The 18009-nt window shown below is 38.7% G+C and overlaps 1 protein-coding gene and 1 long non-coding RNA gene across 3 annotated transcripts in view; one reads left to right on the forward strand and one right to left on the reverse strand.

The window, feature by feature from the left end:
• The window catches only part of DCP1A (decapping mRNA 1A), a 29852-nt gene extending 17237 nt beyond the window's left edge, over positions 1–12615 (forward strand). The window contains exons 6-10 of one of the 2 annotated variants that reach the window (XM_058031931.1): positions 2181–2300; positions 5544–6299; positions 6959–7024; positions 9014–9232; positions 10592–12615. In XM_058031931.1, the coding sequence (XP_057887914.1) occupies positions 2181–2300; positions 5544–6299; positions 6959–7024; positions 9014–9232; positions 10592–10672 (1242 nt within the window). In that variant the 3' untranslated portion in view covers positions 10673–12615. The remainder of the gene's footprint in view (positions 1–2180; positions 2301–5543; positions 6300–6958; positions 7025–9013; positions 9233–10591) is intronic. The other variant, XM_058031933.1, reaches the window with a different exon arrangement.
• On the reverse strand, positions 2318–12693 carry LOC131088115 (uncharacterized). The gene is made up of 3 exons (XR_009115061.1): positions 12611–12693; positions 4686–4786; positions 2318–2946 (listed from the first exon to the last, which is right to left on the reverse strand). It is a non-coding gene; the product is annotated as an uncharacterized LOC131088115 (long non-coding RNA).
• Positions 12694–18009: the final 5316 nt, after the last annotated feature.

An 18009-nucleotide genomic window follows, 5' to 3' on the forward strand; every position in this document is an offset into this window, starting at 1 on the left:
TCTTTCAGTGCTGTATCAATATAGACAGATTTGAAGAAATTGAGGTCTTTTTGAAAAGGGGAAAAGCCCATACCACAGGAATGCACTGCTTTGGTAGTGCCCTCCTGGGTGTGGTGGAGCTTTTCTCCCTCTCTGTCCATGCAGTATTGGATGCACATTTCCAACAGATGGCTCTTGGGTGACTTGGGATATTCCAGCTTCTCTTCTAATTTTCAGATCTTTTTCAAATGAGAGTACTGAAAAGCTTTTGCTGTAAACAAAGTTCCTGAACATCATGGATGAAGCTTTGTAGACAAGTAAAATTCTGATGAGCAGGAACAGATGCAGATATTTTAATGGACAGACAATATCTGTGGTGCCAGTAATGCAGCAGTGAAATAGGCAGGGCATGGGCTACAACAGAGCTACTTTAAAACTGGGGGCTTTGTATCTTTATTTCTTCTTATTGTTATGTATATGTGTGTTTCTTTCTTGATATTTTTTGAACACCTGGGAAACTGGAATAATTACTTCATTTCCTTTTTGTGTACATGAACCATAAATGAACCTGTCCACGGTGATCCCATCAGAGCCTGCTGTGACTGTAGTGCTGTACAGTTGTCAGAAAAGCAGAACTGAACAATGTTGGTCACATTTCAAGCAAACTTTTTTGGAGAATGTTCTGTTGACCACCTCAGCTTTAGAAACAACCCCTGGCACGTTAATTTTGGAGCTCTTGTAGCCAAAGTGTGCCAGTGTAAATGTGATGAAGTAAACAGCTTGTTTGGAAGGCACCTTCTTGAGAGACCTTTCCTGACTTAATTTTTTTTTAAATAATTTTATGGCACTTGGTAATTATGCATGAATTTGTATTTAGGAGCAGAAAGTACTTATCTGCTGGTACATTCCAGATGGATCATACAGTAATCCTTGTGTGCAGCCCACATGAGATTGGCAGAGTGTCAGCATGAGAAGGGGGCAGAGGGAGTGAAAAAGAGATTTATGAAGGTCTGAGTGCTTTAATCTAGGATTCCAAATCAGCTTAATCCTTCAAGTACACACTACATCAAGCCCATATGTGAAAATGAATGAACTCTGAGATTTTTTTTTTAATGAAGTGAATGGATGCTTTTTATAGTGTGGTTTTGTGTTTGTATTTCAGTTTGAGCAGGGAAACATACTGCAGCTTATCCTCTAGTGAAAACAAGAGTCTGCCTTTCCTGATTTTATAACTAAAAGGCCTCCAGCCTTTCAGGCACAAGGAGTTTTGACCTTCAAGTTAGTGGCTAAAAGTCAGAAAGATGCAAAGTCTGCTTCTCTCCTCTGTCCTTAAATCACAATATGTAGGCTTGGTTTTGTATTTATTGCTTTCAGTTAGAATTTGAAAACAAAAGAATAAAGCTCAGATGGCTTTTTAATCCGTTGCTAGAAAGTTTAACCCATATTTTACTGCTCTGGGTAAGATACCAGAGCAATCACCCTGTGTTGTACCAATGGTTGAACTCTATGAGATGCATCTGGTGTAGTTTACCCATGAAAGCTGGATTATTCTACAGTCTGGGTTTTTCTGGTGATTTTAACAGTAACAGAATATCTGTGTTTGTTTATTTTTATGCTTATTAAAGATGAAAGTCAAATCCATCTGAAACATACTGTGTCATAATGCAGCTCTCTTGCCTGGTTTTGTCTTGTTCACAGAAAACCAAATTAACACCTGAGAAAAGACGTACTTGGTTGGTTAAATCTGGTGGAAGTAAATCAGTGACAAGCTGTTTTTCCATCCACTTAGAGTGCTTTCTGGCAGGATTGTTTTTTCCGAAGCAGTTCTAGTTTGGGTTGTTGATTGAAGGAAGTGTAGCAAACTTCTGTTAGCAGCCAATGCAGATTCAGGATGTGAAAAGCCCACCTTTTCTTTATTCTATCATTTTTGGTTTTGGTGAAAAAGTATAAAATCAGTTGTATTTTCTTGTTGCTTTTCTTATAATAAAGAGTAAAAGTTTTATGACTGCATACCAGATTCTGGATGGCTTGGTATGATTTTTATTTCCTAGAATAAATAATAATATTTGTGAATTCCACAGTGTCTTACAAAAACCAGTGCTTTGTACCTCATCTGTATTTCAGTCCCAAGTGCCAGGGACTGCATAGTGGGTAAATGTAGACTGTAACTCATGTATTTATATTTTTTTTTTCCTCCTCAGAATCAGATTAGTGACCTAAGTATTATATCAAGCTCTGGAATGCAACAGAATTCAAATCCTCCAAAGCCAGAAAGTACAGAGCCTTCAGAACAGAAGCCTTCATTACCAGTGCAAGAGCAGGTATGTTTGATCCAACCCAAAATGAGGGGTTTTTTTTCATTTAATACTTTGTTTTGATACCAAAATTGATTTTTTTCTTAAGATGCCTTCAGTGTTTGCCCAGTGTATTATCACTAAACAGATGAGTTTGAAGACTCTTAGGATCCTAAATTCTGTCTTATGAAAAATGCTATGTCCCCACTAGTGTGAATATTCAGGTTTAAATGGGCCCACTTGGTTTCTGGAAGAAGTGAGTCTGTGGTGATGTGTGTGGGATGACTTGGAGTGACAGGAGGCAAGAACAGATGACCATGCCTGGTGGTCAGGTCTTTCCCTCAGGAACTCAAGCCCTGGTGTTCTGTCTCAGGCATTTACTGAAGGTTTGTCTGTGTTTCAGAGCCACAGCTGTGTACCTGTACAAGGAAGCTGGGGCTTGATACAAGACTTTGTAGAGATAAATTCAGAGAAACAAGTGAGTGAACTGTCCAGTACCTGGATTGCCTGTGACAGGGAGGTGCCATGGGCCTGCTTGCAGTGCCACCCAGTGGGCACGGGACCGGCACTGCTGCTGCTCCTGGAAGTGCCCCATGGAAAACTCCTCTCCCTGCCAGGCTTCTCTGGGGGGCTTCTGATGCAATAAATCACCGTGCCTGAGAAGTGACATCTCCTAGGAAAACGTGGGAAAATCTGCACTTAGTACTTGTAAATAATACACACAGTTTGGAGGGGTAGTTGTAGTTCCTCGTTTGGGTCAGAGCTGGGGCAGCAGGAATCTGATTTAGGGTAGGGTAGTAACAGTTAATGAACTAAAATGAGGGGTGGGAGTTTGCTGGGATTATTTCTATCCCAGCCCTTCCAGCCCCTGAGCAGCACCTCTGGTTTTGACCCCTGGCAGCCAGCTCTGTTTGCTGCATGCCATGTCTGGAGACCTGGCACCAGGGCTGCCTGAGGCTTTGCTCTCAAAGCTCATATTTTCTTTGGGTCATTCCATGTAGACTGTCCAAAATCAGCTGAAATGCTCCACCTTGGCAGTGCATGGAATTGCAGAACAGGAATCAATTAACGAGTAAAGGAAAAACTGGAAATATAAAATTCTAACAAATTTCTCTGACGTAATTAAAGGGAAAGTTGATTTATAGAACATGTAAAATGTCATATTTTTAATTCTGTTGAGCTATTTAAAATAATAGCTGCAGAGATATTGGAAAAATTAATTGGGTGCCATAAGTGATAGTTCTATAAAGCCAGTTAGCTGGGTTCAAATATATCTGAGATGTGTTGGTTCTGAGTCACATTTTGAGTAACATGGACAACTGAGAGACTACTGGAAAAACATTCCATTTCAACTATAAAAATATACAGTTTTCATCTAATTAAAGCAGATGGCCAGTGAAATCAAAAAATAGTGTGCATATGATAAGTACAGTGAGATTGCTAAATTCCCTCCAAAATGTCACACTTGCATGTTGATTAACTTCATCTCATGCTAAAGATACCACACATTAGGGAATAAAAATAAATGTCTCCTGTATGATGTTGTGTAGTTAAGTGTTATATATGTTGGCAATTCAAAATTAAATTTAGTTGTATCATGAAATGCTTCTGTGCTAGCAGACTGCAAAACTGAACCAGACCACTGGTACTGAACCATGAATAAGCAGAGCTGGGACTGCAAAGCTTAATTTATCTGAAATCATTTCTGGAGAAACCCTCTGAGCAGCAGCAGCACTCTATTCCTATGAAATAAAGTGATCTTGTGGCCTTTATGCAGCCCCTTGTGGTAAAGGTCTTCATAAACACACTGAGTTGATGAAATGCTCAAAGTACACCTCAGCCAGACAGGGTAAAAGAGGTGTTTTATACTCCATGCTGGAAAGTAACTTGATGTTTGAGACTATCCAGTCTGGATTGGATCAGGGCATGGTAGAGATTTCAGTTTATTACTTGACTATTGCAATGTATTAATAAAGGAAGGCTGGTCAATTAATCATACTGAACAGCTGAGTTTGAAATGATCTGGAACAGTGATTTTTCTCTTAATGGGATCTTTATGCTTGAAGGACAGGTCTCCAGATCAGTAGGATCAGTGGAAAAAAGTAAGAACAACTTTCTAGGAAAAGATTGCTAACATAATTAACAAAGTTTATAAACTATAGCATGTCCCAGCCCCAAAATGAAAGGGTGCCAGGCTTTTAACTAGCTAAAATTGAATAACAAGGACAGTAGAGATGAGTAACCTGGGAAAAAGACAGTGTGACTTCAGGCTCAAGGGGCTCTTGTTGGGCTATTTGTGGCACCTGTGCTGCTGTGCTGTCCTGTTCTCTGTGCTGGGGAAATCAGAGCCAGCAGAGCAATGTCATGGTGCAGTGGTTGTCATTGTGAAGTAGCATCTTTGTTTAGGCATACCATCAGAATACACTGGAATTGTGCTTCAGGCCATTCAGTCTTCTGAACAGAATGTTGTATTTCAGTCCAGCTGTTTTATATAACTTCTGGTCCTGTGCAACCTAAAAAAAAAAAAAGGAAAATTTTGAGATCACTGGTGTTAATAGCTGTTTCTTTTCTCTTTAATGAAACACATTTTGAAATATTTTCAGCAAAATATGATATTGTTAAAACCATATTTTTCTAACAGTGTCAGTGGTGTAGGCCAGATGTATTTTTGGGGGGGAAAGACTAAAGGACTGTTAGATGCAACTGTGTACATTTAACATACTTTTCAAGGAGATACATATTTAAGTTTATAGAAATTCTCTTACCTATTGTAACATCTACTGCACTAGGGCTAGGAAAACTGTCTAGACATGTATTGCTAGTTCAGTTTTGCAGCTTCTGGTTTTTATGTTCCTTTCCCATCTTTTCGACCATTTCACTTTTTCCAATTCTGTAAGTTCTATGAGGATTTTTTCAACATGCATGATTTTCCCTCCACTTCCCTCAAGTGCCCTGTGTAGTTAGGGCTGATGGATGATGGCAGGTGCCATGTTCCTGACAGAATCCATTGCTATCCCCCTTCCTGACTACTGCTGCAGAGACTGTCCTGAGATGGCCCTAAGGAAAAGCCGTACATAGCCAGGATGTTCCTCATAAATTAAATTAATTTTAAAATTCCTATGAATGGGGCACTCTTGATATCCAAACTGTGTTTTATATGCATTTGACCTAGTTGTCTCTCCTAACTTCCTTGAATTTGTAATAGACTGTGTGAGCTGCACAGTGTTGTGTCTAGTTCTAAACTGAAATCTTCTTCTCCCTTCTTTGTAGCCATTTCAGTCAAGGCAGAAGCATCTGACTTTGGAGGAGCTGTTTGGAACCTCTGTCCAAAAGGAACAGCCTGCAGCTCCATATCCCAATCCAGAGAGAATGGAGAAGCTGCAGACAGATGCATCTGCCAGAGAGCAGCACAGTTTGCTTTTGCCTTTTTCCTTTGACCAGTCACCAGTAATGCAACAATCCCTGGGGAAATGTGAAAGTCCAAGCATTAAAGCCAGTGCCAGCCAGCAGGACTGTTTGACACCTATGATAATACCTCCAGCTTCAGTTTCCCAGCCTGAGCTGAAAAACGTTCCAAGCTATTCAGTTCGTTTAAGCCCTGTTCTTAATTCAGCCTCGACAATGGAAGCTGCCCCTGCTCAGATGCTTCCTGGCCTCAAACAAAGCAACAGCATAATGCAAGTTATGCAGCAAGCTGCCAAGCCCATATCCCCACTGGTGAATCAGCCGCCATCTGACGTGAACCACGCTCCACAGAATCTCATGGCTGGCCAAAGCCAGCTCATAGCACCCTTGACTACAGCAAACACAGGGACTGTCTCCAATGCATCTCACACAAGTGTTGATCTTCTCCAGAAACTCAGGTTGACCCCACAGCATGACCAAACACAGCAGCAGTCTCTCGCTAAGAGTCCCTTAACACCAAACATCTCTGCCTCGGTTGGCCAACTTGCAACACCAGAAAGCTTCAAAGAATCTCACAGTAAGCCATCAGCCTTGAACAGCAAGATAATCTCTCCCCTTCAGGTATTCTGTGGGCTTTGATATCCATGAAGCTTTAGACTACATGTATATTTCCCTTGAAAACTGTGCTGTTATATATTAGCTGTTTGAAGATAATGAAGGATTTCCACTGTGTGGTATTGATTGAATGGCTAAGTTAGAAATGCAGTTCCATTAGTTTTGTATCATTAGCATCTGCTCTCTAGTGGAGGAGGTTTTTCAAACTGCTGCTGGTAGTGGGTGAATAAGTCCTAAAGATTTCACCTTGTGTCAGAAAAGTACTGCTCAGAGCTGGGGATCTGAGAAGGGATGGAAGGTTGCAGGGTGAGCACTGTAATGGGAGATGATGTGTGGAAGTCTACAATACAATTAACAATTTCATTTTTCTGATTATTTTGCTTTGAGTGTTTTGTACTCCTTCAATTTTGACCCACTTCTGTGGGCTACATTGAGATATGACTTTATAGGTTTGCCATAATATTGAAAGCATAAAACATAAGTTCAGATTTTTTCTCTTTTTTCAGCTTCCCCTTGATTATATCAGTTTTACAAAATTGATTGAATTATATCTAAAATCTTGAAATTTGCATTTTTGTGGCTTTCTTAAAAACAGAGAATGACCTCTAGAAATTGAGCTGTGGATGGTAACCTGTAAATTTTGCTTTTTTTTTTTCCTAACTCAGACTGTACAGCAAAACAAGGAATCAGAAGTATTTCCACAGCCGAAAACTTTGTCTAAAGCCAGTCAAGTAAGTGGATAAGTACCTGTGCTAATCAGTCTCAGGGGTTTTCTTAGGGGAAAAAACCCACTGCCCATATTGAAGGAGCTGTTATGAAACAGCACTGGAGGAAGGGGCAGTTGCTGTCAGTGCACTGCTCTTGCACAGTCACTCTTACTGTTGGTTCTAATGCAGAAATGAAAACACATTTTTGGAGTTGCAGCCCTGCACTGAACTTGCACCATTTGAACTGGGTTTTTTTATGTTGTAAGCAGGGAGTGCTTAATGCCATAATATTGTAGGAGGGTATTTTAGCCTTGGCCCAACCTTAAGCACCCCAGAGGCTTAAAATGCTATCCTGGCCTTTGTGTGTTTCAGTTTTCTTGAGATACCTTGTATCTTATAAACTGATACAAAGCAGAAAAAGTTGAAGATGGAGGAAAAAAAACCCAATAATTGCTACTGCAAAACTTGTGATAGCAAATGTTAGCCAGCTAAAAGCAGGTTTAAGCTTCTTAGAACTGCCTTGGATAACAGTTTAAAATAGTGTCAAGTTTAAGTTTCAGGTTATAGTTACAAAATAACTTGATAATAGTCAAGTGTTCAAGAACTGGTTTTCATTACCTTTTTGTTATGTATTCATTTTAGGACACCATCTGTATTTTATTTCTGCTTTTCCCTTACGCACCCACTCCTTTTTCAGATATCTTGTCTCATTCTTGTCAAACTTGCTCTCCATGAAAGCAATTTTAGTAGCATGCCCAGATCTGATTGTGAAGGCAAAAAAATGGTCCTGCTTGAAGTAAAATGCTGTTTTACCCACTGGGATGCTATAAAATCAGCTCTACAGTCTGATCATGACCCAGTTAGTAAATAATTACCCAATTGAAAGCATTTTATATGGATTTGGGAATTTTAAGAAACATGTGCATGTTGTGTAGCAAACTGTCAGTTTAAGCACATTGTCTTCAGCTGACATCCCACACTGTGAGTCTTCACAGTTTTGACTACAAGAAAATCAATTTTCTAGTTCTGCTGTTGTTGATGTTATTTTATACACATCAACGTTAGATGGCTTTGGAGGGCTTTTTCCTCTGAAGATTGTTGGTTATCCAAGGTGAGCTCTTTCTGCTGACATGTCAAACATCTTTATAAATCACATTTAGTGCTGCTTTTCTTTGGAGTGAGATTGGCTTATTTATTTTCTTTTTTTTTTCACCACGTTGATCATCCTGGAAGCCTAAGCAAGACACAGATTATCAGCCTGAGTAACAATTGCAGTTATCAGGAGATGTCAGAGTTGCTCAAAGAGGACATTTATTTGTGTCCAGTTGATGCAAATGTAATAGTCCTCTAAATGTGCAATTTATGTTTAAAAGAAAAAGTGGTGTAGGCAGTATGGGCATTTGTGTAGTGTAATGGAGACAGACCTGTGGAACAATGAGGTGGGAAGATGGTCTTTAAAATATTTCCATCCTACATCCCCCCCAAGGGAAAACAGAATGAGAATATTTCTGTGTACTCCAATGGTTTAACTATAATTCAGCAGTTTCTTTAAATATGTTTGAGATGCACTTCAAATTTGAAGTAAAGTATCTGTGGGAGACCATAGAAGTGGGGTGCAGGAAGCAGGACTGATCTTTCTGAAAACTCCAGAGGAAAATAATTTGCACAGCTACAGGCTCCTTAGATTACTGAGGTGAAAAGCTCAACTTTTGTTGTATCTGTTCAGTTCTAAAAATTCTGGAAGGTAGCAACCACATGAGTAGAAAGGAGTCTGCATACAAGATTGTTCAAGCCTGCTACCTTCTTCAGCTCTGAAAATGAGAAGTACTATTGGTACTAATATTAATCTTCATAGGTAGATAGTTCTTGATTAAGAGCAGCTGTTCTGCAATATCTGACTGAGTACATGTGGCTGCAATTTATTTCATTTTCTTTATGCTTATCTCTCCAGCCTTTACAGCATCATTCATTCTTGCTGAGCACAGTACTTATTAGTCTTCTGTTCTTTTACAGGTTGCACCTGCACAGTTTGTTACAGCCACGACGACAGTAACACCTTCAGTGCTCTTGTCTCCAAGTGTGTTTCAGCAATCAGCTACAAAAGCTACTGAAGTGGAGAATAAACCCAGTTCTTCTTCGCCTTTAACACTTGGAACAACAGAAATTCAGACTACACCGCCTACTGTTCTCAGTAGGTCTCAGCTTCAAGAAGCACTGATACATCTAATAAAGGTAGTGTCTATAGAGAGCTCAGAGTTTCTGAGGGATGGGGTTCCAAGCACAGAAGGCAGCACTGACAGATTCTGTACCCCGGGAACTCCTTTTGCCCTGAAAGATTACAAAAGATGTTCTTTTCTTTTGGAAGGGGCAGGTTACTCCACACTGTACACAGAGTTTGGCACAGCTTGCTCCTTTTGGTCGATGTGTCCTTTCACATCCATATGAATTTGTAGAGAAATGAAGAGTGACTTGCAGTAGTAGAAGCTGGTATGGGGTGGGAGTTGATTTTGCTGTCTTTTTAAGTGTTCCACTTCCTCAAGGAAAGATTTCCTGTTTTCAGTTCCCTAGAACCTTTCCTTATCTTTACTTTTAGTGTGTTTCTTTGAAATGGAAATTGCAAAGTTTTAGCTCTGCTATTTTTAGGGACTAAAAAGTTCTGTTGAATTAAATCTGTGATGTTGGGAGCAGCAGTGCATTGAGATGATTTTGACCTCTAATGTCATGATGAAGTTGCCATGAATGACCAACTGTTCTTTCTTAGCTCAGGATTCTCTTGCTCACTCCATGCTGGTGTTAGTACAGCTTATACCCAAAATGCAAAAATAACAAAAATGACAAACAGCATCTTCCCAGTGACCACGTTGTTAGGACCAAAAAGGTCATTACCAGATCCTATCATTAGGTTGCCTGATTTACCTGTTCCATTTTACATAACCTTTTCTTCTGCTGGTGTGTATGGGTTTTCTAATTAAGGGCTTAAACTAATCTTGGAACTGAGCTCACCTGCTAATATTCTGAGTGGTGATTTTAGAGAGCTGACAGGGATATTTGTCTCCAGTCTTTACTGAGACTGAAGAAGACTGAATGAAGACCAAAACTGATGATATACCAGTTTTGTAACTTGTCATTTAAAGGAATTAGACTCGAGAAATATCTGTAAATACTGTCCATAGATGAAACCAATTCACTTCCCAGTCATGCTTTGACTTGGGAATTCTTGTAGAGCACGCTGCAGTCCCATTCAGGCCCAACAAACAGCATCACACCTGACACTCAGGCAGACTTGATTTGGGAGCCTGTACCCAGAGTGGGATTCTCTGTGCCTGAGTGTATGGTTTGGGCTCTGGAGGGAACCACAATGTGGCCAGGCTGACACAGTGACCCTGTCTGTTTGTCTGGGCATCCAGAGTGCCTGGTGGTGCCTTCAGCTGCTGCCCAGCTTCGTAGTTCACAGCCTGTGTGTGTTCCAAAAGCACCTTCTGTGCAGGTGCACAGCTCCTTCAAACCTTATCACAACTAAAGTGACATCAAATTCAACTTTTTTGGCATCTTTTCACTAATGTTTCTAATGTGTTTCTATTTTTCCTGCAGAATGATTCCCATTTTCTCAGCACTATCCATGAAGTCTACTTGCAAGTCCTCACCAAGAGTACAGACAACATTAAGCTATAATTGAAGCTGAATCTACTTAAAATATGTTCATTTTAGAAACAATTATGCCTCATCTATAAAACTAATATTTTTGTAAAAGAATATTTAGTTTTCAATGTCTTGAATTTGAACCTGTTAGGAACTATTATTCCTTAAATACTTATGAAAGTAATGTTCTCAGAATGATCTAGGTTTTCACTGTGATCATCACCAGCAAACCTTTTTTTTATTGGGGAGGGGACTTAAGTTGCATTTGAGCTCTCATTAGCATTAAGTGAATGTGCAAATGTTTGCTCTGGCTCTCATTCCTGGCTGTATTCATTGTTCAAGGATTACAGACTCAAAACTATTTCAACCAGCAAATGCACAGTATAATACACTACAGCACACCAGAACCAAATTCAGTTGTGGGAACCTCGTTCCAGTTTGAAGGACTGAGGAAAATGAGAGCAAAATGCCTTGTGATGAAACTGGAAGGTGTGGGGAGGGAAAGGGTCTGGAAGCCAGGCCATTGGAGCTAAATCTTTAACAAAAGGTCTAAAAATGTGATTGGCTCAATACATTGGCAGTCTCTAGCTAATGCATGTAAATTCATCCTTTCAATATTTCATTAATCCTGTTTGTTTCTGTGTTACTGACATAAAACACCCAAGTGGGTAAGGCCATTTTCTCTAAAGAGGCAAAATTTGAAATATGCAAAATCCTCAGTGATTGTAATTTTTTTTAAACAACAAAGGAGTTGCATGTTGAAGTTCTCATTTTAAATTTATAGTTAGGAGACCACCCCTGGAAGACTCTTTTCCTGTTCATGAGTGTTTGATAAAATTTAAACATTTTGTTTCCTTTTAGCTTAAGGATGGACCACACCATAGTTGGCTTTCACTCCTCAGTTGTGTTGGAACTGCAGTCTTAAAAACTATGCAGATGGGAAACAAATGCATGCTTTTCTTCTGTTGCCCTCTCCCCAAATAATTAGTGTAAACTTCATAGTCTGAAGTTAATCTAATTAAAATGTTACTGCTTTGTATATGTGATTTAGTAAGTCACTATTCACTAAGAATTGAACTGGGTACTTTTCCCAAATCAGAAAAATTTTAATTATACCTTCTTATGCTGCTGTGTTGGTTTACCCATGGGTTATATTTATTTCTTAAAGGCATGCAAAGGTAATTAATCTGAGTTCAGGTCCCAACATTTTCCAGCAATAGTAGTTTAGTTTTTCAGTAGAAAAGTGTTGGGTTATTGAGTAAAAAGATAATCTGTAGTGAGTTGTCTTGCACTGCTTCATTCTTTTCCCTCAAGCACTATTGAAATATGAAGAAAAATATTGTTTGGCTCCTTACAACATATATGTAAGTATAGATCTCCTAAGGATTAGTTAATGTTGACATAGTCAAGGTGCATGGCCATTTCATTGGAAACTAGTAATTGAGCTTTAATTGTGACTTGTTCACAAATCAGGATGTTTTAGATACAACAAATATTTACAAACATTCAAATATTTTTATGTATTTGAACTATTTTAGGTTTTTTTCTTAGCTTTTTAGTGGAAAATATATTTTGTTTAGCACTACCTGCCTTCTGAAAAGCTCTTCACAGCCTTTGAGTTCAGTGTTTCCAATTAATATAGTATATTGTTGGAAAAATGCTCAAGATTCAGGGAAAGATGCTTATGTGCATTCATCGAGAAATACATTGGATTTAATGGTAGCATCTAAATTCAGCAATACAAACTCAGACTTCTTAAGGAAGATAGGAACTTCCATAAATTCTGGAGTTTGAATACTATGTATGCACATAAACAGTGAGATTCAAGTTAGATTGAAGGTCTAAACTGATTTTATGTTGGGCTTTTTTAGGAAAAGTTTCACTGAAAGGGAAACTTTTCCTAAAAAAACCAGGGAGCAGTTCCTCTGAACAAAAATGGACAGTCTAAGCCAAACAGAGGGTTGCTCTTACCTAGATTTAGCAAAGATGGAGTCTGTAGCTTCTCACTTCTCATGGACAGCTTCTGGTTTCTTCAATGAAAGATTTGATAAAGGTTTGGAAGAACAGAAATGTTGGAAGCTGATAGCACACATTGGTACTGTTTGCTAAATCCAGTCATATCCAAAGATCTGTACAAATGATAGGAAGGAGTTGGATTTTGAGTTCTTCAGCCATATACAAAAGTAATAATACTTTCAATATCCTTAACTTGGGAGGGTTCCTGTGCAGCTGGAAACAAGAAGTTGGCAGATCCTTACTTCACTTTGGTTTTGTAGTGTCCTTGTAGCAGCAGGTTGATGGTTTATTTCCCTGCCCAAACTTTCCAAAGGAACTGGCAGAGAACCAGGGTTGGAATTGTAGTGTCCACAGCAAACTTTCCACCTTGAACTTTACAGCATGTGTTTGTTCCAACCTCTGCATGGGGCCAGCAGACACAGGAACCCCCCAGTGCAGAGGTGTGACAAGTGCCAGGGAGTGGCTCTGACAGATCAACTCCTTTAATTAAAAGCTCATTGTAAAACACAAGCTCAATTACAGTGTAAAAGCTGATTTTTTTTTTTATGTGATCACTATCTTTAAAAACTTTTTTCCCTAATTGTTTTAAATTTTTGTGTAAGTTTCAAATGACCAGCTTGTTGAAGTGCTTGATTTGTGTTTTCTGCATGTAGGGATAACCAGTGTGTAGCAAAAAATGATTGTGACCATTCTAAAGTTGCTGGTTTTTTTTAATTGCTGGCTTAATGGGGATTTTATCTATTCTTTCTGGGAATCAAAATATTATTAGTTCAGACTGCACACCTCAAATTATTACCTAAGCATGTTTTTTGTGGCTCATATTAAGTTACTTTAGGTTTGAGTTTGGATTTTTACTTTTTCCCTAATCAAAGACAGTTTTAAAACCTACAACTGCTGAATTGTTCAGGAAAATCAAAATTCTCAGTTTTGTAGTTAGACTGTATCTGTTGTTATTTAACAATGCAAAGTTTATATGAAAGGTGCCTAACAGTTATTAACTTTAGAAGGAGAATATCTTTCCAAATTAAACAAGACTTGCAGAATGAGTGATAAAGATAATTCAAGTAATTCATCCTGATTTAATATAAAATGTGTAATTCTGTGTATAAGTACTCAATATTTAAACACTTGCTGCTGGATGTATCATTTTTGCTTGCATTTCTAATTGCTTCATTTTGATTTATTTCTGAAATCCATTATGCCATGTGTAGTCACTGATAGAATTTCTGCAATGTTTTGGAAAGCAAACTTTAATTTGGGACTTCTTGGTTTTTAAAAGTATTTTAAGCAAATCAGCCACCTTTTTGCCAGGTATTTGGGTTGCTTGTACAGCATATCTTAACAAGAGGAATGTGTGCAATATATATCACCTCATGTTTGTCTGGCAATGTTACTAAAATGTTAAGATGCAATATCTTCCTTTCACTTCAAGTTGGAAAAATTGCAGTATCTCTGATTTGGTGGTGTATTTATTTTTATCTATTCAGTGTATGGGCATATGGTTAGTTAGGTTCTTTTATGTGCATTATGTGCTTTTAGTAATTTCTGAGTTTTATCACTTCTGCATATGCACCAGTTGTAGCCATTTGCATGTTCTTTCAATATGAAGACCATGGGGAAGGGGGGGCTTCAAGGAAAAATTTCTGGAAACCTGAATAATTGTAAGTCAAAAAATGTAGATACTGCATCATTAACGTTTTTGGTATGGTGTGGGTTTTATAGCACCTGTGTATGTTTGCAGTTATTAAGTTATTGCATAAATGTTTAAGAATGAGCATTTTTTTCATCCAAAATTTTGTATGTTTGCAAATATATTTTTGTAATAAAACTTCAAAACAAATGTTTCAGCACCTCCTAAAATCTTGTGATGTTTCTTTTTATTTCTAGAACTCTATTAGCCTACTGGAAGGTTCAGTTTTTATTTAGGATTAATATTTTCCAGAGAAAAAACTCAAATTCCTTTACTTCATTCAGGGGGTAGAGCCAAATTGTATTTGTCCACAAAGAAAATGCAACCTGACTGCTTGAAGGGCAGTGGGGAACAGCTTCTACAAGGCCCTCTGCAGCTGTCAGCAGCCTTGTGTTCTGAATTTGATAAACAGATTTCTTTCCTCTCACATTAAGAATGCAGCTGCACTTTCACTGGTTTGTAAGTACAGCTCTGTGTTTGGTGCCTTTCTGTAGCACTTTTTTATGGTATCCCCTTTCACCATCTAGACATGGCATTTGATTCTCAGTCCAGTGTTGGTCTTTGATCCAAGACATTGGAAATTGCAGTTGTCCTCCTACCATATCTTATCAGTGTCATGCAACTGGTTGATCCAAGTTTCACAAAGTAAAACAGGGAAGAAAAACATAGAAGTTCATCTTGAAATTAAATAAAACCTTAGGCCTAAATCTTAGCTAGATGCTAATTCCCATTCTAACTCCCCACAGGAGCTGGTGCTTGCAGGGCAGGTCAAATGCCAGGGAGGCCAGTGAAGAATGGCATTGGTTGCCCTGATGGTTCATTTTGCACTGATTCCTGTACTATGTCCAGAAGCAGATTCTTCTAATAGAAGACTGCCATACAAAACAGGTACAGAAGTCATGGATTTACTGCAATATAAGTGGGGAAAAAAGTGGAAAACTGCTTAGAATCAAACTTTAAATTCTGGAATCTAGATCTAAATTCCATATTAGGTGTGTTACCTGTCTGGTTCAATATCAAGAATATTTTTTCATTCTGAGTGCCATTAATCTGTTTGTCTTCTCTGGTGCAGGTGTTCCTCTTCACTGATACTCACAGGAAATGCTGTCCTTTGCTTTGGGAATGAGGGAATACTTCTGAATTTCTCTGTATAGCTCCAGCTAAGCCAGGCACTGTACACTTGATCCTGGTGCTCTACAGTCATGTGTTTTTTTAAAGTGTATGACAGAATGAAGCCAATCCCTACTACAATGGTGATATGTCTTGGATAGGATCAGGGAATAGGCATTAGGCTTCCTAAAGTTCATTGTCTAAAATCCAAATTTCATTTACAGGCTTGCAGAATGAAATAACAAGTTGTAGCTCATGTTCATGGGCCAAATTAATTGAAGGTGGTGGACTCATGTTTGGTAAGGGTTCAGCTACACTTCCTTCTCACTACAGAAGGTAATACCAACAGTAAGAAACCTGTCATTCCTACAGTTGGGGTTTTTTTTTGTTTGTTTGTTTGTTAATAGGATGCCTTCAAGTTACTAAATAGTCTTTATTATGACTGAGGTAAATTTCAGTTTAATTTTCTAACCAAAACATTAGAAAGTATAAGGCATGTTATTGAAAGATATTTCCAGTGCCCAGTAGTGGAATTTTTTCACTTATCTTCACACAACTTCAGGTGTGAATCAGCTTTATTCTATCTTCTAGATTTTGATTGGGGGATTTATTTTTTGATCTGACCTACTAATTTAGGAGAATTAAACTCTTGTGATAGACCTGTAACTTAAAATACAGCCATGTAAAACTCATCGTTGTCAGTTATGCAACAATTTTTTCATAAGACATTCCTTATCAGGCTCAAAAAGCATTGAGAAAAGAGGGCAGTGAAGAGAGATTTTTATCAGTTGCTGCATTTTTGAAAGAGTACTGGCAATAAAAAGAGCGAAAGATAATTGAATAGAAGATTGCTGAGAAGAATACAAGGGAAGGAATAGCAAAAGCATCCATGTAAATATGAAAGGGGATATTGTGGAGAGAGAAGTATGGCCTGTGAAGGTATTTCCTGAAGCACAGAGGAATTTAAGTTACAGTTTTGCTTCTGTACTGCTGCTTGTCTTCAGGTGTTCTCCAAGCTCCAATGCAGATTGCCTGTGAGAATGCAGAGTATTTCAGGGTGTGTTCAGAAAATGACTGGGTAGGCATGATTTCCTTGCTCTAATTCTTCAGGTCTGCTGTGGAGTTTTTAACCTCTGGTAATGAGGCAGCACAGTGGAGCTGACTGATCACAGCAGTACCTAATTTTTTGCTTTGTGGCCTCCCATTACAGTTTAAAATCTGTTACACAGAACAAGGCTGTTCATACCTCGTTGCCTTATGTCTTTCATTTTAAACAGATCTTTAAAAATACTTTGACCAGAATCCATTCTTTAAAATTCAAACAGTTCATTTTTACAAAATCAACCTTGGGAAATAAAACCACAAAATAATTAGATTTTTATGCTGGCTGAAATGAAAGTACTTGCCCTTAGGCCTTTCTTGGAAACACGCAGGGATGTGATGTAAATGCACAAGTTTTACTTCTTTTCTCCTCATAAATAAGTTATGAAGCTTTTAAGAGCATCTACTGAGCAAAGATCACCCAGCCTGGCTCCTGTAAACAAAACTCTATGTTGGTCTTAATTTAGACAGCATATGACTTGCACATCCTGCTCGTACTTGTTGTGGTTTGGAAGAGGGATCAGAGAGGCTTAGCAGGTTATCCAGCGTTCTCATGGAGGTCTGAGATGTGTGGGAGATGCTGAGTGCCTTCTCTGGTTTTGTTCTAAGCATCAAACAGATTCACTTCTGTCCTCTGGGGACACAGCTCTCCCATGTGACAGCACTGCTGCACAGGAAGCTTCTGTCATCTTACACTCCCCACTGGAGTTGAGTACAGGAGTGCAGCTGAAGCCTGCAGGGGCTGGATGTACAGAGGCTGTTGTGGTTTAAGCAAGCCCTGCTCCTGATGGGATCTTCAGGATGGCAGGCACAGGGTGCCCATTATAGAGAGAGAGCTCTGCTTTTCAGTGGTTTAGTAGGAAAATCCTGCCACAACAGAAGCTTTTACAGAAGACCCAAAGGTTTGGTTAGAAACATTTGCAGTACTTTTAATAAGGGTTTGAAAAGAAATTAATATTCTTCAGATATGAGGACAGCTGTCTGAGGGAAACTGCTAACATAACAGACATATGTGAAAGTAATGTAGACTCACAGTCTGTAGTGCCTGAGCCTGTGATGTAGCTTTATCTGTAACATCATTTTAGATAAAAAAGCCTGATCTTATTACTGCTCCTAAATCTGTTTTCATGCAGTACATATAATTTCTTACAATTACTGGTGATGTGCTGCACAGACATCAGAGGGTTTTTTTTCTTTTTCCTTAAATTCATTAGCAGCTAAATAATGTTATTACTGGAGATGAGCTGAACAATCTGTTCCATGTCTAACTGAAGTCACTGTTTTTGCATGTGGAAGGATGTGCTGGTGGCACATAATGAGAGAATGCTCTGGCATCAATCCACTTCATCAATTCTTGAATGATTTTCTTCTCAAAGGGCTTCTAATGCAGCTGTTCTTTCAAAGGAATAGTCAAACCCTGTTGTGCTGCAGGGGTCAGGCTGAAAAAGATTTT

Source organism: Melospiza georgiana, chromosome 11, assembly GCF_028018845.1.
Source record: "Melospiza georgiana isolate bMelGeo1 chromosome 11, bMelGeo1.pri, whole genome shotgun sequence".
Taxonomy (NCBI): domain Eukaryota; kingdom Metazoa; phylum Chordata; class Aves; order Passeriformes; family Passerellidae; genus Melospiza; species Melospiza georgiana.